This window comes from Fukomys damarensis, unplaced genomic scaffold (assembly GCF_012274545.1).
Source record: "Fukomys damarensis isolate Sample0158 unplaced genomic scaffold, DMR_v1.0_HiC HiC_scaffold_39, whole genome shotgun sequence".
Lineage (NCBI taxonomy): Eukaryota > Metazoa > Chordata > Mammalia > Rodentia > Bathyergidae > Fukomys > Fukomys damarensis.
The window spans coordinates 13221573-13248049 of NW_022900951.1; the positions used below are offsets into that span (position 1 = coordinate 13221573).

At 40.9% G+C, this 26477-nt stretch overlaps 1 protein-coding gene across 7 annotated transcripts in view; it reads left to right on the forward strand.

Moving 5' to 3' along the window:
* Window positions 1-26477, forward strand: part of Reps2 (RALBP1 associated Eps domain containing 2) — a 222388-nt gene that overhangs the window by 98868 nt on the left and 97043 nt on the right. For all 7 annotated transcript variants that reach the window (XM_033760202.1, XM_033760203.1, XM_033760204.1 and 4 more), the window contains 4 exons: window positions 12496-12634; window positions 16342-16405; window positions 18299-18441; window positions 24221-24315. In XM_033760202.1, coding sequence (XP_033616093.1) covers window positions 12496-12634; window positions 16342-16405; window positions 18299-18441; window positions 24221-24315 — 441 coding nt within the window. The remainder of the gene's footprint in view (window positions 1-12495; window positions 12635-16341; window positions 16406-18298; window positions 18442-24220; window positions 24316-26477) is intronic.

A 26477-nucleotide genomic window follows, 5' to 3' on the forward strand; every position in this document is an offset into this window, starting at 1 on the left:
ATTGGTAATATATGCAAAGCATAGCTCACCTTTTTACCCATACGGTAACATACTATACATTTATTATACACTTAGCATATTTTACTTTACAGCTTTAGTAACAGTCTGTAGCAGTACACAAAGGACTTCGTGACCACCTTTTTGTGGTTTTACAAATTCGTAGTATTTTGTTGTATTCATTTTCCATAGACTCATTTAATAGCAGCTTCAGGTTTACATAGAATCCCTGCAATCACAGAATTGTTTGCAGATAGGTGGGATTAGTTCATAGGAATGGAATTATTGGGTGAAAATGTGTGCACATTTGTAGTTTTTATAACAGGTTTAAAATTGGAGGCAATACTAGTTTGCACACTTGCAATAATATATGAAAATATCTGTTTTCTAATACCTTTACAAACATAATTGTGCCAACAGACTTACACTATGCATTCATATTGCGGACCTTTGTCAGTTTGGTAGTTGAAGAATGGTATGTTGATGTATTAAAATATTTTTCTTTTGCTATGTTTTGAGACAGGGTCTCACTGTGCAGTTCAGGCTGGCCTTGAACTCTAGCTGAGGCCATCCTCAACCTCACAGTGATCCTCCTGTACAGCCTCCCAAGTGCTGGCATTGCAAGTGTGTGCTAGCACGCCCTGTGTCATGTTGGTATACTTGAATTAGTATATCTCTTTATTATTATTATTATTATTACTACTACTATTGTTATTATTTGTTGGGCTTTTTTGGTACTGGGGATCAAACTCTGGTCCTTGTGCCTGCAAGGCAGGCAGCGGAACCACTGAGCTCAATCCCCGGCCCTATCTCTTTATTATTGAGGTGGAACATCTTAACATTAAAGGTCCTTCATAAATTGTTCTTGTCTGTGGATTGCTTCTTCATATCCTATTCCATATTTTTCTTTGAGTTATTTGTTTTTTCTCACTCGTTTGTCATTCTCAGTAGTTTGAAACCAGAAGCTGGTGTCTGTTCTTTTGGACCCATGAGACACTTCAACGTGTGTGAAAAGCTGCTCATTGAGTGGTCAAGAGGCGGTTGTGGGCTCCTAGGCCATTTGAAGGAGGTTGTGGGGGGACTAGGGCTATAGCTCAGTGATAGAGCGCTTGCCTACCATGTACAAGGTCCTGGCTTCCATCCAGTCCTGCCAAAAAAAATTAGAGTTCTTTTCCATTCTGCAGGCTCACCTACAGTGGGAATTTCTCGTTTTTAATGATGCTGGCAATAAAGTTGAAGTACTGTGTACTAAGGCTTAAAAAAATCTTCTGTTTTTAGGGATCGTAAATGTCAACACTGCATGCATATTTGCTGACCTCCCATCATTGCTTAGACAACTAAGTTCTCCTCTGACTGAAATTCAGGAGCGGGAGGGAGAGAGAACATGTGTGTGTTTGTGTGTGACAAGAAGAACTGATTTCATACATTTTATAGGTATCTGTGTGTCTTGTTCTTGGAATATTGTTTATCAGATTCATTCCCCATTTTATTTCAACACCTAGCTGTAGCTTTAGACCATCTCTTAAGGAATAAGTGATTTATATGTCCTGTCTGTGTTCTACTTTGCTGTCTATGGTAGGCCCCACAGATACTCAGATGGCAGCAGCATTGCAAGAAGGCCCTACTTTTGTAGCCTCAAGCCCCTTGCCTGCTTACTTCCTTCACTTGCTTATAGTTCCTTTTCTGATTTTATGCGATTATTTCTGAGGAAGGAAGTATTTTAAACTGATACTGAAGTTTTACTTTTGTCAGCTGAGTTTTTTTTTGTACCAGGGATCGAACTTGGGTCCTTGCGCTTGTGAAGCAGGCACTGGAACCACTGAGCTAAATCCCCGGCCCAGCTGAGATTTTTTTTACCTGTTTTTTAAAATTGTATTCCTTTTTTTTGTTTTGTTTTTGAGAGAGGGTCTTGCTATATAGCACAGGCTGGCCTTGAGCTTGAAGCAGTCCTCCTGCCTCATCCTCCCGAGTCGCTGAGGTTATAGGCGCACACCACCTCAGGTGCTTATTACATACTCACACTACTTGAACATTAAAGAGAGGTTATTAAAGAGGTTTCTTTGTTGGCAGCACGTCTACATGAAAGGCAAAAAAATGGTTCATTTTACAAGACAAGAGTATTAAAAGAATATGGAGTTACTGAAAGAAAACTCCAGGAAAGAGTGTGTCTGAGATGGAAATCGAAGGATGTTTGTGGGAAAAGGACATTTATTCCATAATTATTACATTGATTGGATGTTGCCTTAAGGCCTTGCAGAAGTTGTGGATGGTGGGGCACAGGGGAAGGTAAGTGTGGTAGATACTGATTTAGTGTTATAGCGGTCAGACTACTGATGAATGCAGATGAGCGCATTATATTTCTGGTGTCAGCATTGTTGCTTTTCCTTATATGCTTTTCCTTACATTAAAGGCTCACGGTAGCCACACCTTTCCTGGTAATAGTTAGGACCACACTGATTTGGTAGCTCTGATTTAAACCCTCAGGTACAGCTGAAAACACCTGATTGCACTCCTGGTCCTAGATGGTACTTTGTGAAGTTAGACAAGACAGTGGTGTTTATTTCTGGTTTATTCCCCAAGAACCCTTTGGTCTCAGTTTTGATGATGTCATCAGCATGGCAGCCTTGTTTCCAGGGGTGCCATTTCAGCCCTTAGGCCCATCAGTATTCTACTTGATCTCAGGTGAGCTGGTGATGTCAGGCCCCCAATCACCTGTATCAAGAACAGTAGTCACTACTGACTGAGCGCTTGTTGGGCTGCAGTGCTATGCTGTCCCGTTTCAGTCCTTCAGCAGTCTTGCCTGGTAGGTAGTACTGCCCCCATCATTTGGAAATACTTACCAGGCGGCTTCTTTGGGTCAGCCGCCAGTGCCAGAGTAACATTGAGGGCTGCAAACTTGCGGTCCAGGCACTTGTACTCAAGAGGGGGAGGAAGATTCAAATCAGATAATCCCACCTATGCATGTAGACTTGAAAACTGGTAACTACCATAATGACAAGGGAGTGCCCTGGTTGCACATAACAGAGAAATCCGGCCTCAGCTAGAAAGTGAGGGAAGGCATCCTTGAAGAAGTGAGGCTTTTGAGCTGAGCTGTGAAGGATGACTAGGACTTCACAAGGATGGAGCTGAGAAGTGAGGAGAGGAGTGTTCCAGATAGAGGTGAGAGCCTAGACAAAGGACACGCATTGAGCAGGGTTCTTGATTATGGATGATAGACTCTCCTTTGGCTAGTTTAAGCAAATAGTGATTTATAGTAGGGGATGTGGATAGCCCACCAAGTCTGTAGCAGGGCTCAAAGTCCAGACTCTATTCTGAGCTTTCAGGAACAATCCCCAAACCCCAACAGGTGAGTTGGGATGCTGAGGGAGCTTTGCGTCTGCCACAGTCAGAGAGCTACAAATTAGCTCAGAATAGCTTCAGGTTCAGTTCCACACCATGCACAACCTAGGTCAGCAAATGAAGGCTTTTCCCCCCTGCTTCTTTCACCATGTAACTTGGTTCTGAATCACATTTCCACAAGCATATTTGTTGAGTGGAAACTGAGTTCCACCCAGAATTCTAGCAGCGAAAGTATCTGGACAGTGTAGTTTTTGGCTGGCCAGCCTGTGCAGTGCAGGGAATTATGCTGAGAGGCGGTAGAAAGGAGTCTGGGTAAGCCAGTCTGCCATACATGGCCTGGAGAGTAGACACATTTGAAGAACTGGAAGGAGTATGGCATGGCTAGAGCCTGGAGTGGGAGGGAGAGGCTGGAGGGCAAGGCAGGGTCCTTTGGAAGTTGATGTCTCAGAAATTAAGTTGTTGGTGCACGACCATCCCACAATTGAACCCAACTCTGTTTGTCTCCAGATCTGTGCTCTCTTGGCACCTTCAGTCAGTAGCCTCACATTCTGAAGTTTCTTATATTGAGCCTGACTTCTTGGTGCATGTGTTTCCCGTCTGACCTCAGGCTTCCTTCGGTACGAAGGGGAGGACACACTGGAGAAGAGGTGGACAGCCTTGACCCGACTGCTAAGGGCAGCGTGGGAACACCATTGCAGCATTTCTGCAAGTCCCTGGCCTTGTCAAGATCTCCTCTTACTGCTTATTTCTCATTTTCTCCTGACCTTCCCCTCTAAGTAAAGAGTGCAACTCTGACAGCTGTGAGGGCAGATGCCCTTGTGGAACAGTAGATGGAAGAATTGGAGACAGTGGTTACTAATAAGCATTTCTTATGCTAATTAAAATAGTGTCAGTGCCATATACTAAAATATCAGTAAAATGACTGAATAGTATTGTAGGCTATCTGCTGAATTCTTTCATGATAGGAAACACATGCCGGATACTGCTTACATGCAAAAGTTATGTGAGAAATAAGAGGTGCTATATCTATATAACTTTTTTTGTTTGTTTTTTGAGACAGGGTCTCACTATGTAGCTGAGACTGACCTGGAACTCACCATGTAGCCCAGGCTGATCTGGAACTCACAGCGATCCTTCTACCTCAGCCTCCCAAGTGCTGGGATGACAGGCATGCGCCACCACGCCCGTCCTATCTATATAATTTTATAATCTATCAGCCAAAATCTGAAGCTATACGAAATGATGGAAAGGAAGGTGAAAAATGTAGCATAGCCATTCATATCTTAAGATCAAATTCTCAGACTACAATTTGCTTCAGTGATTTACATATTGCAATAAGGTTCTTTCTGAAAAGGAAACATTCCATTTTATAAAAGGATCAACAGATAGAAAGAAGTAGCCATAGAGCCTGGTGATCAGGAGCACATACTTTGGACTCAGTTCCTGTTGTTCACGATTTTTTTTTTTTGGGTACCAGGGATTGAACTTGGGACCTCGCGCTTGCAAGGCAGGTGGTGGAACCACTGAGCTATGTCCCTAGCCCCTCAGTTCCTATTCTGGCTCAGAATAAATAAATAAGTAAATCAAACATAATTTATTTATTGCAGCTTTCTGTGAGTTTATAATTATTTCAAAATAAAACCAATTTTCAGCAGACTTCTCTAACTTCATAGGTAAGTTGAAGAGGGACCAGCCTTTTCAATGTTGGTGACGCTGATAAACGATAAACTTTAGCTTCAGTCATTATAGGTAGAACTCATACTAACCGGATTTCTGCCTCCAAGTGGGGATTGACAGTTTGTATAATCATTTGTTTACTTGTTCATGCCTTCAACAACTACTTATTGAGTGCTTTCTGTGTGCTAGGCACTTTTCAGGCACTGGGGATATGCTAGTAATCAGAATAAAGAAATTACTGCCCTTGTGAACTTTATATTGTAGTGGTGAGGGCTGAGAGATGAAGCATAAAATAAACACAGTTTATTAAATGTTATATGGAATGGTTTACTGTTAAGATGCTGAGTTATGCCTCCTTTTTCTAGATCCTTTTCTTCATTCCTCATTTAACTGCTTTGCTACAGTTACATCCTAGTCGTCATCTTCTTTTTTAAACTCTGTGCATCTTCCCTGGTATCTCCTTCAGACCCACGAAAGATGGAGCCATTTTAAGCAAACATAGAAAGACTGCTGTAAAAACGAATCAACATCCTGCTCACATAGGTAGTCTGCATGGATAACCAAATCATAATAGGAAAAGTATTTGAGCTCAAAATAGTCTAATATCCTTAGGTTATCGAATTACAAAATGGAGTTAACTTCAGACTTCTGTCTCCAACCAGGACTGCTGTGCCATGGGGATGGGTCAGATCTTCCTTTCCTTTTGGCTTTGCTTGAAAGATAGATAAGTTGGAGGAACAGCTGCTATAACAAATATGACTTACCACAGTAGATAGATTTCTCACTCATGTAACAGTTTGGCAGGAACTTTATTTTTCAGCATCAGACCTCCTTCTGCCCTGTGATTTTACCACTCTCCATTCAGTGGGCAGATGGGACCAAACAGAGGAGTGTACAGGGCAGTAGTTCTGCCCAGAAGTGGTATGGATCATTGGTGCTCATTTTGCAATGGCTATGACTTAGTCACGTGACTGCATCTAACTGCAAGAAGGGGGCAGGAAATGTCACTGCCGGCTGAGTAGCCATTCACCAATTCCAGGTATATATTGGAGGATGTCTACCATAATTACACCTATCAGCAGTGCTGTCATTTGCCTCTCTGAGTCTTTTCTCAGCCTCATGACTGATCAGTTCCCTTGATCTTTCTTTAGGTAGATTAATATTTGTTTGGGCTATAGAGCAGTCCGTCTCTCCAGCCTGTTCTCCCTTTCTCTTTAGGAAATTGAGTCTTCTCACATCTTTGCTCGTGAGATGATGCTTTGATCAGTGATTATCCTATGGTAAATGTATATCCAAAATATTTTTGGCAAGGGAGGTATCCTTGTATAGTCATTTTGGGCTTGGTATTAGCTTCTGCTCCTCCAGATGGTTTGTTTTTGCAAAAGCACCACAATGACACTGTTTTATGATCTCTACCCTCATAGGTGAAATGGCTGGGCTCTGAGGCCACAGCATGTACACAGTGCCTCCAGGGTGGGCTTATATTCCAAGAAAATGTTCTATGGTTGCAACAATATACATACCTTTAGTATGTTCTCCCTGATAATACTTCCTTGAAGTTCATATTATTCAGTTTTGCTTGATTTTGAAGGAACTTGTGGCGGGTAAATGTTACCTTTTGGGTTTTTAATAATAGTACTTTTTAATGAGCCTTTTGAAGTCTCTTTCATTATAAACAGCCTATTTCCCCCAGAGATAATAACTTGCAGTGTCAAATATTTGCATTTTACTTGAAACAAAACCAAGGAGTTGAATGTTTTAAATGCAAGCAAATCTAATTCTTCAGTGTCTACAGAAACTGTATAATGAGCCACGTATATGTGGTTTAAGCAGACAATTGTGGAAGATCTTTCCCTCTCTCTCTCTCTCTCTCTGTCTCTCTCTCTCTGTCTCTCTCTCTCTCTCTCTCTCTCTCTCTCTCTCTGTCTCTGTTTTACTGAAAAACACTGGAAGAGCTCAAAATTGGTATCAGGTAGCAAATATCTTTGCTCAGCCCCCAAAACCACTAGAGTTAGAGTTGAACTGGGGAGGCCTCTTAGGGTGTGTGCAAAAATATAGTTTTTCCTGTGTCTGGCTTCTATTTTAGTACCTTCAGTTCACAAGTAGCCATTTTCTCTTAGGTGACTGCATTTTCAGATCTTTATCCAAAAATGACGTGTTGACTGTTATGCTTGGTGTTGGGTTGGTTCAGCTCAGCCAACAAAACCACTAGAGTTAGAGTTGAACTGGGGAGGCCTCTTAGGGTGTGTGCAAAAATATAGTTTTTCCTGTGTCTGGCTTCTATTTTAGTACCTTCAGTTCACAAGTAGCCATTTTCTCTTAGGTGACTGCATTTTCAGATCTTTATCCAAAAATGACGTGTTGACTGTTATGCTTGGTGTTGGGTTGGTTCAGAGGAAGTAGTCTCATGCATCTGGATCCTGCAGGGATGTGGCCCTTGCTGCTGACAAAGAGGGTGCCGAGCCCTCTGGAGTGGGCCTGCTGTGGGTGGTGGCTATGTATCCTTTTCTCTCTGCTCTTCCTCTCAGTCCTCCTTACTTCTGGGCCTCCTTTACTTCTGGCCCAGGTTGTTAATACAGCTGTAACTGGTCTTCCCACCTTTAGTCTTTACCACTCCAATCTCCTCACTGAAGTGGTCTTTCTGTAACTCAAAACTCAAATTTGATCATTCCATGGCCCTGGTTAGTATTTATCTGTGGCTCCCTAGTGTCTTCATGGTACAGTTGGAGCCTGTTATCTATGGGCCCTTCTGTCTGTCTGGACCAGCTTGAGGCATCTCCACTAACAGCCATGCTGTATGTACTGGCAGCATATTTTGTTGGTGTGTAGCCCAGTAGAGCTCTTTGCAAGAGATGGCCATTTTCTCCCATGTTTTAGTATATCTGCAAATGCCATTCCTTTGGCTTGCCTTGCCCTGCATGTCTTGTGGCTCTACTTCTCAAACTTGCCTGTGCTTGACCTAGAGGTGTTGTTAAATCAGAGTCCTGGGCTCCGCTGTCAGACTTTCTGCCACACTGGGAGTGGGGCATGAGAGCCTGTATTTTTAACAAGTCCCTAGGTGATGCTGATGTAGGTGGGGGCCATACTTTGTGTAGCAAAGCTGTATAACACTTTATCAAAATACTTCTACTGTTTTGAAATTGCTTGTGTGTCTTTCTCCCTTGTGGAATCTGGACTTCCTGGGAAGAGGAATATGGTTGCCCATTAGTATACCTCTAGTGACCAAGGACCTGGGATGTGGTTTGTGTTCAGTAATTTCTGTTGGATGAATGAATGAGCAGCTCACTGTTTATGCAGTGGAGTTTAAATGGCTTTGTCTCTTGTAGTGAATCAGATTCCATTTGGAATATTTCAGCTTACTGGTCTTCGGACTGTTAGCTACTCCATCCGTATGCCTTTAGCCTTGAAACACTCAGATATAGAACTTGAGAATTCCTATAAAGATCGGACCATAGGTTAAATACAGAAAATCAAGGGCTCCTTTTGCTAGATCTCAAGCTTTAAAGTATGAAGTGGACTCTTAGATTTCTTGTCATTAAGAAGAACATATCTGTTGCAATATAAAGCATATCTCTGAACTTACTCAAGCCTGTCAATAAGCAGGCACACTTTTCAGTGCCTGTGCTAAACCTGCTAGGGACTGCATGAGGAATGAAATAGTATCTGATGTGACTGTAGCCCTCTGTGTTGAAACCTGAGTGAAGATACTTAAGCATGCTTGAAATGTTCAAACTCTTGGTATTCACCACTGTTATCCTACAGATACAAATTTTTAAGAGGATGCTCAAGTCACTTGCTTTATGTAAAATATACATTGATGCTGTGGGTATAGCTCAGTGGTAGAGCACTTGCCTAGCATGTGTGAGGCCTCAGGTTCAATCCTAAGCAACACACCGTACATGCACACGTAAGCATGCGTGCACGCACGCGCACACACACACACACACACACACACATACACACAACATAAAATTCACAGTGAGAAGCAAGGGAAAAGAGATGGTGGTAGCTTAGCACACTTTAATGAAAATGACTACGCAGTGTTCGTTTGCCCTCCCTCTTTGTCGCAGAATCTTTTTGGTCTCAGGGAGTAGGAACTAACTCTCCTTGCAAGCTTAAGTTTTCTTGAAGAGGAAGAGGAATCCAAGAAGTGAGAGACGAGGAGTGACCCGGTGGTCCACAGAGGAGTTTCTGCTGGTCCTGCTTGTTCTGCCATTATGGGTTCGGCCCTAGTTGCTCTGTGTTTGCCTTGCTGTTCACTTACCTTCAGCCATCAGCAGCCTTCCTTACTCCTCTATATTGCTTCCCTGGCTACTTCACAGGTACTGCTAGACTTGCACTCTGGCCGCTCGTAACTTTAATTCCCACCTGGCCTTTACATCATGGCCCTGCTGTGTACCCGTTCAGTTTCTGCTTTTTTTTTGCTTGTTATCTCTCTATTTCTTATTTACACCTGTAAGAATGAACATCTAGTCTAAGTTTTCTTGCCAGGGAAGAGCGTCCATGCCAGAGCACTTCAAAGGCTAGCACTATGTGCGTGCCACACTTACTCTGAGTCGCTAGGCGAGACCAAGTGTGAGCTGGGTCTTGGGTCTGTACATGGTTGGCTGCTGGCCTCACCTTGGTAGCACAGCAAAGGGATGGGCAGCAGCGCCCTCTGTTGCAGCGGTGGGCATGGGAGACACATGGAGAGCTCTCTGGGCAGTGGGGCTTGAGGAATGGGTAGGCTTTGGGTAGGCTGTGATAAGAGGAAGAGTGTCCTGGGAAGAGGGCATGTGGTTGACCCCTAAAGAGGGAGCTGAGAGTGGACAAAGAAGAGGCTGGATCACACCTGTTCTGATGGCCAAGTAGAAGAGGGGAACTGTTTTGTTAGGCAACAGATCATCTCTGTAGGCCATTAGCAGGGGAATCAGTTGCCTCTCCTATCTGCTCCTGATTCCTGCTGTCAAAACAGACTTAGGATTACTAAGAGGCCACTGATGCCACCCAGGTGTGTGGTAACGTGAACTTGAAATAGTCAGCAGAAGGTTGCAGGATTGGGGAAAGAGCAAGTGGTGCGCTGACCTTAGCAACAACTGGATGGGGCAGCTGCATTACCACGAGGGAAGGGTGTCCCTGGGGAGCGGTGGCTTCCATTTCAGAAGCAGGGAGTGCAGCAGGCCTATGCTCAGCATGCAACTTCCATGCCTTTATTCATGGGAAAGTGGGGAGACTGAGTTTTTGAACCATCTCTGCCCGCTTCGTCCTCACAAACGTCTGTTCTGGTCTCTCCTCCCTATGCCCAGCTGGTCAGTTCTCTTACTCCAGCTCTTTCTGGCAGAGCTGACCTGGAAGACAGTGTTCTGGTGAGTTTTCCATGTTACAGTCCGACCAGTCATCTACTCCAGTCTCAGCCAGCGCCACTCTGTGTTCTGCTTCTGACCCTGTCAGCTGGCTGGGTTCATTAAAATGCTGCTAGGGTGTGGCTTTGGAATGTGGTGGGAGCATTTTGAAAAGTTTTGTGGTCCATCAAATGCTTAGCTTGACTTTTAATTTTTTTTGGCTTTCTTTGTATTGTTCGTTACTAGAACAATAAGTGATTTCTGAAAAAATTAAGAAGAATGCAGGTAAAAAAAATATCTGGATATGCAGGAACGTGACTACAAATAAAGATTCCAAAAAGAGAGGGCCATTATTTGCTGCCTGCACGGGTTCCCTAACACAGGTGGGAAAGTCCCTTAAGTTTTCTGGGCAAAGAATAATATCTCCTGTGCCTACCTCCAAATGTCTTGAGATACTCAAATGAGGTAGGGGTGTGTGAAATGCTTCATAAGTGTCAAAGCCTGCTACAAATTTGCGGTATTAACTAATGAGACATTTAAAAGTGGTTTGATTTACATTGAGTAGAAACTCATCTAATTTGGAAGTGATATAATGATTACTAATCACGTGTATTGATTCCTAACCACAGCTCTCAGCTTCTCTGTGTGACTTTCCTTCTGACCACCCCAGAGGACCCTGACTGTTTCTCTGAGAAGCAGCTTCTGCATGGTGCATGGTCATTCAGCACTTCTGGGAGCACCCATTCTCCTGGCCCTGTTTCATGCCATTCTCCCAAAGAACCCTTAGCCCGAGGTTTCAGATGTCAAAGTGATAGATGTTTCATTGCAAAGATGATATCTAAAGGTTATGTCACAGCCCCCAATTTTTAAAAAATCAATTAATTGTATTGGTATATTTAAGATATACAATGCAGTGACATTCATCATTGGAAATTCGCACCTTTACATAATCCATCTTGGTTCTCATTTTTTCCCCATTCCCCTGCCCTCCCCTCAACCTTGCCACCCCTTCCTATCTACAAAGACTTTGTCTCCATTTTTTCTTTTCTTCGTGTTAATTCCATTCCCCAAATTTTATAATCTCCTTTTTGAGGTGTTCCCGTGCAGAATTAATTTCTGGAATGGTGTATGGAGGCGGTTTCTGGGGATAGTGGGTAGAATGCCCTCCCAAAGATTAATTCCTTGTGACAGTGTGCTCCGAAGCAGGTAGCCGGATGGCTTTTTGGCAGTAATACCCCTCCCTTTCTTTCCTAGCTTCCTTTTGTCCTAAAGCTTGCCCTCTTTGTGTCCACCTCTTGGTTGTGTGAAAGTGGCCCTTTGCAAGTAGCCCCTACTCTTAAGGTAGATGGGCAAGATGGGACAAAGCCCTGGCTCCTCCTCCCCACGGCATCAGTTTTGTTTCTTTCCCCAAAGCCTAAAAGAGCTTTTTGTTTTTTCCTGTACTGCTTCTTCCTGTTTGCTGGGCACTTAAATCTTTGCATTTGACACCCCTGCCCTCTAGTGGCAGGTTGGACGCACCCCTTTGTTACCCTGTTTATTGTGCCGCTTTGACATCTCTTCTCAGGGCTCAGCTCTGTTACTGAGAATTACCATATCCCCAACTACAAGTGTGGAAAGATAGGGTCAGTGACCTTGACTCGCCACCCAAGTAGGACCTGGGGACATGGGATTTGAATTGGCACTTTTGACTCCTAGATTTATACAATGTGAGTGCAACAGAACAAAAGAGATCATGTGGTTGTAGCTGTTCTAATGGGTTTTAATTATGGTTTAAATATAATCTAAATTATTTTTCTCTCTACTCAGCTGATCAGAAGGGATCAAAATGTGGTAAATAGTTGAAGATAAAGATGATTTTTTTTTAACCCTTCATCACACTGGAAACATTTTTACCACTCACGAAATGTTCAGTATTTCATGCACAGTCCTGTTAACAACTTTGAGCACTACAAAAAGGTGTAAAGCTTGATATCTACCCTTCAGTTTATGTTGCAGTTACATTTTAGTTATGACACAGATAAATTTGTTCCCTCTAGGGAACATTTCGTATGAACTCTTTTCTCAATAAGTATAATGCATAATAACTTTTATTGGTGTTTAAATTTTCTACTTCAGCTCACTAAAGGCAGGCACTCTGAGCATTTCCTTTTTACTTTTAAAGTCCTTTTCAGTGGAGAGAGAACTGCAGGATAACAGCAGCAATTACCCGGATGAGCCCTGGAGGATAACTGAAGAGCAGCGGGAATACTACATCAATCAGTTTCGATCCCTTCAACCAGACCCCAGTTCCTTCATTTCAGGTGAGAATGTGGGGATCCGTGGACATTGTCCTCACACAAGTAATGGTAAACATGTTGAGGAAACAGTTCACACAAAATGAGTATGACAGCCTTCCAGGATTTCGGTTTGTCTTCCTTTGAGGAGGAATTTCTTATCAAATAGAAATCATGCAGAAAAAAGATGGCAATTACATTGGGAAAATTATGTTGCTGTCTCAGAGAGGTTAAATGGAATTTGGGAGAATCTGGTCTAGACCCTGAACCTTATTAGCTGAGGCAGTTCTTGAAATGGTAAATAAATTGTAGCTCTAAAGGGACGTGTTAAATTGCTTACTCATTATATTACAGCCAGAGCAAGGGTGGAGTGTAGCCTTCTAAAGAATTAGTTTCACAAGTTTCCTTATGTTTTACACACCCTACAAGGTTAAACTCAGGCTCGTTTTCTTTGGCTCAAATCTTTCTGCTCTGGTTTTTCTGAGAGAAATTAAAATGTGGAAGGAAAATTGGCTAGCATTTTTCCACATGTCAGTCCTTCTGGGTTGTCTTCAGATATATGTATTCCTGTAGGTAGACTTCTCATGTAAAATTCAAGTGGAGAGGAATTGATTTAATTCCTCTGTATGCTTACATTTTACCAGGCTGAAGATAAAACAAACAGTGAAACAGAGTCTGCAAGAAAAACTCACACAACTTTTTATACTTCAATTTTGAAGAATAACAGTGTGTTCTTGATAATTGTAACCTGACATATTGAAGTGTGGGTTAACACTAGTTTTTGTCGTTAAAATAAGGTGTGTAATTGAGATATACTTATATAACGAGATGTAAACATCATTTTCTGATTGGTGGTAATAACTTTATTGAAAGCAGAATAGTATAGATAAAACAAACTAACATTACCATCAGTATTTAAAGCCATGAACAGAATCCCAGATTGTATGTGTTAGCCCACTTGCTAACCTTACCTCTACTCAAGTGAGTTTCTTCTCAACATATGCCAAACACAGATATGTGTATGTTAAAAGTGGTTTTACTGTCTTTTAACTTGTTATGCAGAATTTCAAATGTAGATACAACCAGTCTAGCTGATATAACAAACTCTTATTTTACCTGTGACACAGCAGCAATGATTTTGTTTTCCATTCAGCCTAGATGATTTTTAATTGCAATTACCACACTGTTCATTTGAAAACTATTTCAGGTATATCTCTAAAGTCTCCTGAAAGAGTATAACTGCAAACTATTGACACATATGAAGAACAGAAACAAACCAAATTCTTTCGCATCAAGTCTTCATTGTTGAAATTTCCCTGTCTCATAAATGCCTTTTTCTGTTTATTTATTTACTTTTGGTGGTACTGGAGATTGAGTCTGGGTAGTGCCGAGCCACATCCTCGGCCATTTATTTATTTATTTAATCTTCGCCTAGGATGTCATTGTGTTGCCCACGCTGGCCTCAAACTTGCACTACTGCCTCAGCCTCTGAGTAGCTCAGATTATTGGTGCGCACGACCACACCTGGTTCATGAGTGCCTTTAAAATTGTTGTAGTTTGATCGCAATTAAAATAAGTTCATTTATTGCAATTAGTTCATGTCTCTTTTTTAAGAACATCTTGATTGTTATATGTATGGTTCACATACCATAAACTTCACCATTTAGAGTGAGCAATTCAGCGGTTTTATTATATTCACAGAGTATATTCACAATCTAAATTTAGAACATTTTCATCACCAGCCAATAAATGACCAACGTAGTAGGAATCATTCAAGCCCTTCCCACCTCCTGTTCCTGGGTAGCCAGTATTTGACTTCCTCTCCCTATGATTTACCTGCTCTAGGCTTTGCATATAAATGGAATCTATGTTTCTGGTGGGTGGCAGTGGGGCTGGAGTGCGGGTTCCAGTGCATAGTTTGTACTTCCTACATGGCCAGTGTCAAAGCTGGGAGCACTCAGGCTTTCTCCTCAGCTTCCTCCTTTGGTGGCACGGTCAAGGCACACGTGAACTTACTAGCTGTCAGCTTCTATGGTCCTCACCTAACTTTTCTGAGGCATTGTGGTACACTCTGAAGGCCAGGCCAGGTCTCCAGCTGTGGGTTTGTATGTTTGGTATGCTTTCAAGAAAGGAGATGTAGGGGAAATGAAACTGAAACAAGAGGAAGGTGTCTCTCTAGTTATAAGATAGCTGGTCAGCAGGCTTGCAGGAGTTCTGACAGATGTTTGACAGAGTCGTTGCACTGTTGGCCAAGAGTCATGTATCAATATTTCCATGACACTTCTGGGGAGAAAGCTTGTTGGTTTATAGGGTAGTTTGCCTTTGATCCTTGATAATCTAGCACAGGAAAATAAGTGTGTATTAGGGCCCAGTATAACCCATTATTTTAAGGCCATTTAGAAGACTCGTGATTGGCATGGAAAAACTTTTGGCTTTATCAATTTAGAACAGAATTTGGGGCTACGATTTAACTATTCTTTTGGTAGTTAATTAGAACTGAGGCTTTTGAACTATGAAACTCTTGAGAGCTCAAAGCATAAAAACTTGAATCTTAGTGAAGACTAACATTTCAAGTGCAGGTGGAACTCCCAGTTATACAACATGTACAATGGAATGATTGCCTGCCTTTAGTTGATATAGGTAAATTTACAACAACTAAAGAAAAATTCGTTTTATAGGTAAATGGATGCACATTGAGGCCATACTCTTAAGTGAAGTAAATAGGACACACATGTAAATACCGAATACTTTCTCTGGTGTGAACAACTAAAAGTGTAAATAAAATTCAAATTGTATAATTGATAATGTGAAGTAGGAAGAAAAGGGCTAAAGAGTAAGGGAAGTGGGAAGGGTAGGGGAAAGGAAGGAAGGGAAAAGAAAAAAATATGAGAAAAGGACAAAACATGGAAATAATATCTTTGTAAACAGGGAAGGGTAGAGGGGGTGAAGGGAGGGCTGGGGGAAAATAAGAACCAAGTCATGTAAAGGTACAAGATCCCAAAGATGAATGTAACTCTACTGTATACCTAAAATGTACCAATAAACTTAATGAGAAAAAAAAAAAGAAAAATTCCTGGACAAAGTCCTCAAAAAGCCACCAAGAGATCTTAAACCTCCCCAAAATGATTTCCCAAGATGTCTGTTAATGAGACCAATGGTATTAATTTTCTCTTTCTTGTTCATTTTTCTTTTAAGAGTAGGAAAAATTTTTTGAGGGAAAGAAAGCTTCTGTCTAAGAGAGACAGAAGGGGGAACGGAAAGTGGGTTGCCCCTCTTGTTCATTTTTCGGCCATAACTGTATGTTACCTTTCCACTTTTTAAATGTAAGTGCTTAACGTATTTTTACTTAAATAATTTTGAAATTTGTCTTTGGAATTTTTAGTAAAATTTTGCAGTTTTTTAAAAGATCAAAGCAGGAATTAATTTATGTGATTTGCATCTGTCATGTGGATTATATCATTACTTCTTTTGCCCTGTTCTAATCTATGTATTTTAAAAGTTGTTCACATGTTGCTTTTATTTTTATTTGTTTAATTATTTTGTGGTGCCCACACTAGGCATGCCATAGGTTGTTCTCAGTCGTGTGATTTTTAATTGTTTTGAGGAATAAATGTGTTTATGGCTATGTGGTGGAGACTGTTGAATGAAAAAAGCAGTGATTCATTTACATATACAAATAAAAGCTTCCCTAGATAAGTAATTAATGCTTTATTTAAACAATGGTTTTTTGACAGGTTCTGTGGCCAAGAACTTCTTCACCAAGTCAAAGCTTTCCATTCCAGAACTCTCTTATATATGGTGAGTACAGTTATTGCCAGTACTAACATTACCACAATATTTATCCTTTAGCATTTGTAAGAGGCTTATTTGTTGAATTTTTTTTAACAGACTAAGAGAGTATACAACATAGATTTCTGTTGCTGTCAAGGTTAAATAAATTACACGAAAAGTGCAGCGAACAGTAAATAGCACATACTATGCACCATAAATGTTGACTTACAAAGCAATTTCCCAATTATTATCCCCATCCCAGTCCCTTTTCAGTCTAGGCAGTGGTGGGCATTGAGACTTTCTGTCTTTGATATTTTAGTTTCGGATTTTTCTAATTGGACTGAGGCAAGTAACTAGAGGACCTTACAAAGCTATTCTTTATAATATTTTATAAGGTTAGGTGAATAAAAGGTCCAGGAAAATTTTGGAATTTAGTGAAATTTGACTCTCCTGGCTGCCTCTTAGCTTCCTAAATTTGGCCAGGGTTTCTCAGCTGGGCCCTAGTTCAGCCTTGCAGCTGTAGCACTGTTGCTACACCTTGCTGAAGAGCCTGCAGTGGTAGCTCTAGCTCCAGAAGGGCTATGCTGACACGTTCCAGATGGCTCTATTTGCATCTGTGAAAATGCTCAGCGTCATAAACTCTTGGCTGTGTGCAGGCTAGTTTTTCCCTAAGACTGGGCAGGAGTTTGTGCTGCTATAAATACATAATTAAAATTTTGGAATATTTATCTAAAGCTTTTTTCATGAGGTTTCATAAAAATATGATGGGATTTACAATAGCATGTCATGTTTTGTGCGTTTTATTGAAAAATTATTACAATAGTACTCACACATGCCAGTGTATCTGGACTGGATTTAGGTTCTTCAAACAATATACTCTGGCATAATTTTTTTACAATAATTCTTATATTGGATTTTAAAGCTAGAAAAAGAGAGAGACTGTCATTTTGAGGACAATACAGCTTGTTTTGGCGGAATTCCAAGCCTTAATATTACTGGCATGAGGCTTCCCATCTATTTTTGTCAAGACACGCTCATGAAGGCCAAATGATAGTCTGTCCGTCAAGCATTTGCAGCAGTTCCCTGGGGTCTTACCCTGAGAAGCAGTTGTCTCAGGCCTGGTGCATTCTGAATTGGAGGAGGAAGAAGGGGAGAAGGTGGGGGAGGGGAGGGAGGCGAAGGAGGAAGGGAAGGGGAGGCAGAACAGCAGAATCTAAAAGGAAGTTGTGGAGCTTATTTTCTTTCCAATAGTAACACCTTTCTAGTACAATCTTGTGCAAGTCCTGTCTCTGTACCTGTCCTAGTACAAGTATGTTGCTCTCTGTACACGGAGAGATGGAGCCTACCGGGTCTTAGTTCCTTTGGTGAATAGGTTTCTTTTGTGCTGAGTAAACAGGTCTGTGCCTTTCAGAGGGAAACTGACTGAAGGGAAGATAAGCCTTTTCAAGACTCCCTTTCTTGCTTTTTGTCTTATCTGGTTCCAGCCTTCCCTAGTTGCTAGTTTTATCTTAAAATATAAGTCAGTGACTGTTTACTGGGCTTATTTGTATTTTTCCAAGAGGGAGTTTTTCAAGCAAAGAACGAACAGTTTGCTACAAAATTTACATGACGTGGAAAGTTCAAGGTTTCCCCCCAGTGCTGAGAAATGAAGCACCCATTTATTCCTGTGTTCTGGGTAACTTGCATAACTTGCAATCTTCCTCTGCCTGTTCCACGAGCTAGGTTGAGCTCGCCCCACCATGCAGCCTGCATTTATTGAATGACTGTCAGCTAAGTGGGTACACGCAGGCATTACTTTTCTCTGTGTATTAATGTTTCTTTTGTTGTGTTCTCAGTGTTGTAAGACAGAGCTGGGGAATGCTGTTTGCAGGTTTGCGGCTGAACCTTATTGCAGGTACTAATGACATCTGTTATGTCTAGGGAACTTAGTGATGCTGACTGTGACGGAGCTCTGACCCTACCTGAGTTCTGTGCTGCATTTCATCTCATTGTGGCCCGGAAGAACGGCTACCCACTGCCTGAGGGCCTGCCTCCAACTCTGCAGCCAGAATATCTGCAAGCAGGTAAGGCTTCATTGTACATCCTTAATTTTCGACACTTGCCATGGAGGTCTAAGCTTTTATGTCTCAAAATGGTGTCTGGGCATTGGAGAGTCTGTGGTTTGTGCAGTTATTTTTCATTAACTTATATCAGATCTTTACAGCTTATAATGTGAATAATAGGGCTCATATGGCTAGGTGTGAATCATCTCTTCCTCTCTTGCTGATACTCTCTGGGTGGATTGGAACCAAAGTCATTTACCCTTTTGTGACAACTGTGGAATAAACAAATACTGAACGTCTCAGCTGATATAATATGAAAGGAAGATCTTGGAGAGCCAAGTGCCAGCTGAGTCATGTCCTAGAGCAGTGATGGTGAACCTTCTAGAGCTTTCAGTGGTACCATCAGCCTGCTCCTGCACGTGTACCATAGTTCGCCACCACTGCCCCAGTATGTCCAAGTGGCCTCGGCTCAGGGAGTAGAATACAACTCTTACACTTAATTGGAAAGTTAAAAGTTACATACAGGGAAATGTGCAAAGTGTTGTAATTTTAAATGTACACTTAGTGAGTTTTTATATATGTGTATACCTATGTAACTGTAAGATTATATATATATATTATGGATATATATTGCCAGCACACCAGAAGGCTGGAATATAACTTTTTTTGTATTTCTCCTTAATAAAATAGTACTCCCCAAACAAATGTTTTGAACTGTTTGGATAGGGAAAGTTCATAGTAAGGCCAACACTGGTATGAATTCCTAAATCAAGAATACTTTTGCCCTCTTCAGAGTCAATGGACACTGGTCTGATTTCTATTATTCAGAGAAGTGGTTTCCATTGAGAAAGTCCAGAAACAGCTGGTGCTTTTGCCTTTCCAACTGGAAAAAATTTTAAAGCTCTCTTTAAAAATGAGAGTTTAGGGCTGGGGATTTAGCTCAGTCCACCTGCCTTGTAAGCACAAGGTCCTGAGTTCGATCCCCAATACCAAAAAAAAAGAAAAAGAGAGAGAGAGAGAGAGCTTAGTCATAGGTAATAGGTGATTATTAGCAAGAGGGAGTGGTGTCTAAAGAAACTAAAACCAGACCAGTAGACTAGCATGTGGCTAGGGACCATGACAGATGAACATGTTGAAGGCAGAATGGCCCATTTTCAAATTTTCCTCAAATGACCCTGAAAAATGAATATGGAAGGGCGAGCTCAGAGAGAAAAATTAACTGTTGATCTCAGGGCTAGGACTTTGCTAATAACAGCTTCCTTTTGCCCATAGTAGGTTGTAACTCTCGCTTGCTGCCGTTCTTTCAAGGCTGCGGGAGCTCTCGCATGGGTCCTTGGGAATTAGCTTGCAGTTGAGCAGCATGGTAAACTGGTCTTTCCTCTTTGGTGTCTGTCTATCTCCTGTCTTTTTTCTTTCTCCTCCCCTCCACTCCCCTTTCCCTTTCTCCCCTCCATTCCCTCTCACCCTCTTCCTTTCCTCTCCCTTTCCTTATCCCTCTCCCTTCCTCCCTTCCTCCCTTCTTTTTCTCTTGGATTGCAACAAAGAAGCCTGACATTCCTAGAGCTGTCCTTGCAACCACATGGCTCCTATTACCAAGGTCACAGAGGAACCCTTTCTTCTGGGACTGGGGCTTTTGTCTGTCTGTAATGGAGATAACAGCTGGCCAAAGGACCAAAGTCTGTTCCAAGGTTATTTACTTATATTCACTGCCTTCACAGTTTCCTCTCTGGCCCTGGGGAGAGTCCTAAATAACATCATCTCCCATGACCATAATTAGTTTTCCATTTTGCTGTTGATTAATTCTGTTTTATTGTTTTGCAGCCTATATCACATACCATGACTCCTTGTTTGAGAAGTCACTTTGAAGGTGTGCAGGTGGTTCATGGACTTTTTCAAAAATCACTGATACAATTTTTGTAAACCTGAAAGCCCTAAATTAAAAGTTGTTAACAAAGAGAAATAACCTCTTGATTTCTTTACTGCTGAAAATGGCTCCTTTTGAATTGCTTATTCAGTAGAGGGGAGGCTATAAAAAAGAGTGCCAATCAAGAGACATCCTGTGTCACTTGGAATAGAGCTCCTTGTCTCTTACTGGTTTTTATGGAGACCATCAGCATGCATTTATACAGGAACAACTGAAGAATTCATCACATACTCTTAAATTATACAAAAAATGAACATCATTTTCAGAGATTGTGGGCTTTATATTAAATAGTAATTATATAGTTCTAACAGAAAACGTGAGAGACTGCATAAACCCCATCAAACTTAGTGACAGTATATTTTAGGCAAACCCTGAAGATTTAGCAGTTAGTTTTTAAATGCTAATCCATGTTTTTCTTTGTATGAAGCTTAAGAAAAGGCCAGAACTATCTAGTTCTCTGTGCTTTTAAACTCTTTGAAAAGCATGAATGGTCCTGTCCATTTTTTTCTGTTGTTTGTATGGAATCCCATGTAGCTTTTTTAAAAAAGCTTACCTCTTATCATATTCTAACATTTTTCTCATTGATCCATATTCAGCCTTTTAAAAATGATCCAGTTTTCAACAAGATTATTGAAGAATATAAATCTGGTTGAAATGATCACATATTCAAAATTATGAAAGCTTTTATTAAATACAGTAATTGTATCTGATGCCATTTTACTTGTAATTATAGAAATAACCCTTTTCCCCTAGCAGTGAAAGTTAAAAGGCAGAGTTCGAAGAACAAATTGGATTGCTGGTGGGTTACCTATGAGCCCATTGATGTTTTCATGTCTAGGTAACTGAGTGCATTCTGGTAGAATTTTTTTTTTTTTTTGCTGCATAGTTGGTTGAAAAACTGGTGAATACTTACAATGTGAGAGGTACTGCTGTTCTCTGTGGTGAGAATACTTGTGCAAAAGGGTTCTTACTGCATGGCACTTGTGGGCAGTTGGACGATAGATGTTTATTAAGTTCACACACGTCATTGGAGCCAGGGATAAATGCCACGAGTGGGTGCAAGTGCAGTAAGGACATGTACGACCTCAGGGAAGACTTGACTGTCGGTGCTGAGATGTAATGGACGAGCTCATGTGGAGGATGAGCTAAGGGCTGTGGTGCTAAGAAAGGGAAGAGAGGTCTCTATGATGCATGAGCAGCAGGTATGCTGGAGAGGCACTGGAAGGGGCTTGGAACACAGGAGAAATAGAAATTCAGGCCACACTGGCTGGAGTGCACAAAGTGAGGATGAGAGGCCAAAAAAAGGCTGAAAAGTAAGATAGGAAGCAAGTGGTGAGCAATAACATTGACCTGCGTGTCTTAGTTACTTTTCTTGTTGCTGAGACAAACTACGCAAAACCCAAAGTAAAAGGAGGAAAGGTTTATTGTGGTTCACAGTTTGTAGAGGTTTCAGTTCATAGTTGGCTGTCTCCAAGGCTGGGTGGCATGGCAGAGGGGCATTGTGGAAGAAAAAAAGTTCATGGCAGGCAGAAAGCAGCAACACAGCAAGTGAGAGTGACAAGGGACAGATTCTTTCTGTCCCTTTTATATTGTATCCAGACTATCTTGCCTCAGGTGGGTAGCACTCATACCCAGGGCGGGACATCCTTAATCCTACCCAGAACTGTGTGGAACCAATCCCAGCATCACACACTCTAGATCCTGCCACCCCTGAAAAGCTCCACCTATGCACTGAATGAATGAGGCTTTGGGGATCTAGACACAAGCCATAACACGGTGTTTGGCAGGAGAGTGATAAGTCAGATTTTCTGTCTGAAATGACCAGGATGGTTGCTCTTCAGAAAGCAAATGTTGAAGAACAAGAATGGAAACTATGAGAATTTAGATAGCAGTCCCTGTCAGGAGCAGTGGGGACTCACCCTTGGGTGGTGACAGTGGAGATGGAGAGATGTAGATATATTGAAGAGAGATTTAGCAGTTAATTGTTATTCCTAGTTTTGAAAGACATTCACTTTCTACATAAAGCCTTCCTATGATAAGACATTGGTCTTATACTTCTAGCCAGAGCACTGAATTGGTGTACTAGAAAGAGAACTCTGATATTCTGATATTGGGCAAAACTGCTCTTGGGGTTGGATTGAAGAATGGTGCTTTGAAACGTGTTGAGTTTTTACCAAGGAAACAGACCACCAGATATGGTGAGAAAAATCAGCAGGGCCCGTGATTTGCCCCATTTGATATCAGTGAAGTTTAGACTCTAGTAAGGACATGAGCTAAAATGTGTTTGGCTTCCAGTGGTAGCTGATGCCCTGACTAGTACTTTACTGCAGAGCAATGTTGGCATTTCAGTCCCTAGTACCAGTGGGTAAGGTTTAAAGACAATGTCAACCCATTTTCCACATATGATTAAAAATTTCTTTTGAAGCATTGAATTAAAATGATGAGTGAAACAAGTCAGACACAGAAGATTATCACTTGGTTTCTCTTATTTGAGAAACCTAATATAAATTAATTAAATAGTAAAATAAAGGAGAGATGGTAGAAAACAAGGAGATAGACTTATTGGCGATGGGGGAAAGGCTGAGGGGAAGTGGAGAGAGGGGATTGGAGGGGTATGGTAATGATCAAGATACAGATATATATATGCACCAGTTTCTCACAATGAATGTAATTATTAAGTATCACAGATATATACCAATTCAAAGTTTGGCTTCTTAATAGCTTTCTTGACAAATTTAATTTGTCAATTTTCTGTTTATTATCTGCTACAGAATGCTTTTCCTCTTCAAAATATTGACAAATTTTCTAGTTGAGATATTTCTGTTTTAATTACTTTGTGACAAAATGGTAAAGCCGAATCTGCTTCTAAGAAATAGCTGGTTCTTAGGTAATTAGCTTACCAAGTTGCATGGTAGTTTTCCTCATGTTAATTCATCTAGCTACCCAACTAACAGCCATTGTCACTGTTGTATGTTGGGAGAAACCCATAATGTGTGTCTTATTTCCCTTAAATTTGGTAAGAATTTATGCTTTTATTTTTATTAGTCCTACTAACCAAAGGAGTAAGCATTTTATAATGTTATCTTGGACATACATCATTATAAGTCCTGTTTATTTCCAACAACAGCTACAATCAAGTATTTTCTTAGTTAATATTCATAGTTCAAACTGTTACCATGGTTACTACATTTAAAAACTCTGCTAGTAGCATAGTGAAAACTTTACATACTGAGAGTGATGGTTAGTGTAGAAAATGACTAGCATGAGGAGCTGGGTGTGGTGTGTTCTATAATCCCAGCTACTCTGGACGCTGAGGCAGGAGGATTCCATGTTTGAAGCCAGCCCAGGCAATTTAGTGATACTCTATCTCAAAATAAAACATAAAAAGGGCTGAGGATGTATCTCAGTAGTAGAGTGCTTGCTTAGCAAGTGGGAGCCCTTGGGTTCAATTCCCAGTCTCTCTCTCTCTCTGTCACACACACACACACACACACACACACACACACACACACACACACATGAGTGCGTGTGCACACCTACAGAAAAAGAGAGAGAGAAAGAGACAGACAGAGAAAGAGAGAGAGAGTGCTCTTAGCGCTGTTAGGAATTCAAGTCTCTGTTCTTCATTACTAGCTATATAACCTTGAGTAAGTTGCTTAACTTCCCTGTTCTTCAGTTTCATCATATGTAAAACAAGGATCACACAAATATGGGATTGTGTTAATAAAGAATTTAAAATACTATGTCAGCGTGATTAGTGGTATAAGTACTATAATAGGACAAAATTTGTTATATTTACCAAGCACAGAAAAGCTGATAGGAAAAAAAAACCACTGTGGCTGTAGCATATTATGTATTCTTTTTCTTTCTTCTTAGCTTTTCCTAAGCCCAAGTGGGAGTGTGCATTATTTGATTCGTACTCTGAGTCAATGCCGACAAACCAACAAGCCCGTGACCTGAATCGGATGGAGGTAATAGATCTCTATGTTAATAAATAAGGATGTGTAGAGAATTAAGTTACTAGCCTATGTTCTTTTCAAACTTGAGAAAATGAACCTTTGTACCATTTTCTCTTCATACTTGATGATTAGTTTGAAGATTGGCTTTTCAAATCTATAGACTGGATGTGTCTATAATTATTTTTTTCTTTTCCCCCTAAAACTGGATTTGGTGAAGTAAGCAACATCTCTTGGCCTTTGAAGTGAAATTTAGGTATAGCCAAACGAAGCCAGAAAATGCTAACCAACTTATTCACTTTAACCAAGCTTTAATTCCCTGGTGAATAATATAAGTTGAAGTTTTAGTAGCTGGGCATTAGCAAGGTAAAGTGGACCACAACAGTTCTCAAAGAGGTTTGAGAACTACATGTCTATACATGGGGCTCAAGTCACATTCAAAGCTCCCTCAGTGTTTTTAACTTTTTGACCAGAAGAGGATTGATTTGGATGATCCCCAAATTCCTGCAGTGTTGGGCCATTGGTAGAAGAAGGTCATAGCCATGTGTGGAGTGATCCTTAGCTGTGAATCAATAAATCAGAGTGGTTATCTTTACCTCTGTCATCATCATCATTATGATACCTGCTGTTTCCTTCCTAAAAAAATCTAGAAGCAGGACTGGGGGGTGTAGTTCACTGGTAGAGTGCTTGCCTAACAGGTGAAAGGCCCTTGGTTCCATCCTTAGTACTCCCTGCTCCCAACTCTGGGAGTATTTTTAAAAATTTAAAAAATGTGATTGTCAAATACTATTTGTATATATTTATGGGATATAATGTAATCAGTTTGTGTATGTATTGTAATGATCAAATCAGGGTAAGAAAATGTTTAAATAAATGGAGTTTATTCACTGGTTCCCATTGAAACCCTCTGAAACAATTTGGAACTATACAGGATGGCAACAGTCAAAGGCAGGATGTAGGGACTTCTTCATTTCTCAGGACGCTGTGTGCTTATTTACCCTCTCACACGGGGCTCTTGAGCCTATAGTGTGTGTTAGTGATATTGCGCTGTGCACCCCACCAGACAGCTAAGCCTGCCTCTCCGGGGCTCCCTCTGATCAACACCTCTTTTTGCTGTTCTACTGTTCTTTCTTTGAATTGTAGCCTTCATGACACTTTTCTCAGCATATTTCTACTCACCAAGAAAAGATATAAAGAAAAGTGATTTCAGGAGGACTGATGTACAGTGTATATATATTTGAAGAATTTTTTTCAATTTCTTTTTCTGCAGAATGTATTTGATGAAGAAGTAGGTGCAGTAACGCTGTTTTCCATGGCTCTCAGTTTACTCTGGGCTCTGGAGAGGTTTGTCTATCAAACTAGGGTGGATAACTCCATAGCTCTCTGACCGGTTGCCTCGTGGGAGAGGTTTTAATGTGTGTGCCATGGCCTTGTGCTTGGGGGAACATTATGAGGTCATTAGGTGATTTTCTTAAAAATGTCATATAAATTCTTGTGAACAGATCGTTTTAACTTACTGTGGTATAAGATGGTCTTTGCCCTTCCAAAAGAGACAGATGACGCAATATTGTTTTTCTTCTTGGTAGAAATTATGTTGCTGATTCATGTAGTTATTTATCATCTGTGTAAAAGGAAAGAGGAGCAAATACACAGGTAGCCACAGGTTTGTTTTACACACACACACACACACACACACACACACAGATACAGACAGACCCCCCCCTCGCATGACAATATGTACACCTTTATGGGTGTTATGTGTAGCTAGTTTCATATACTTTTGTAGACTTTACCTAGCTCCTTTGGGAAGAAAGGGTTGAAAACTACTTAGTCTTCTTTTTCTTTGTCCAAACAAGATAGCAAAAGAACAATAAAAATCCCTCCTTCGAACCACATTGTTATTTTTGAGGATGAGATGTTTTTAGATACTGAATGTAGTAAACCAAATCAAGGATGAAATGATAAAATTAGTTGATAGTTTGGCCACTCAGGAAGTATAGGTCATATCTTGATAGCTAATGATTAAATATTTCATTATTCTTTCTCTGAGTTTTTAAAATCTCTCATGACTGCCTGGAATATAGATTTTGGTACCAGCTCTGTGAGTTATGACTTCAGTACAGTGTAGGTGTTTGTGTTGTCAGCAAACCTATAGCTAATTGAGGTCTAGCTCCTGA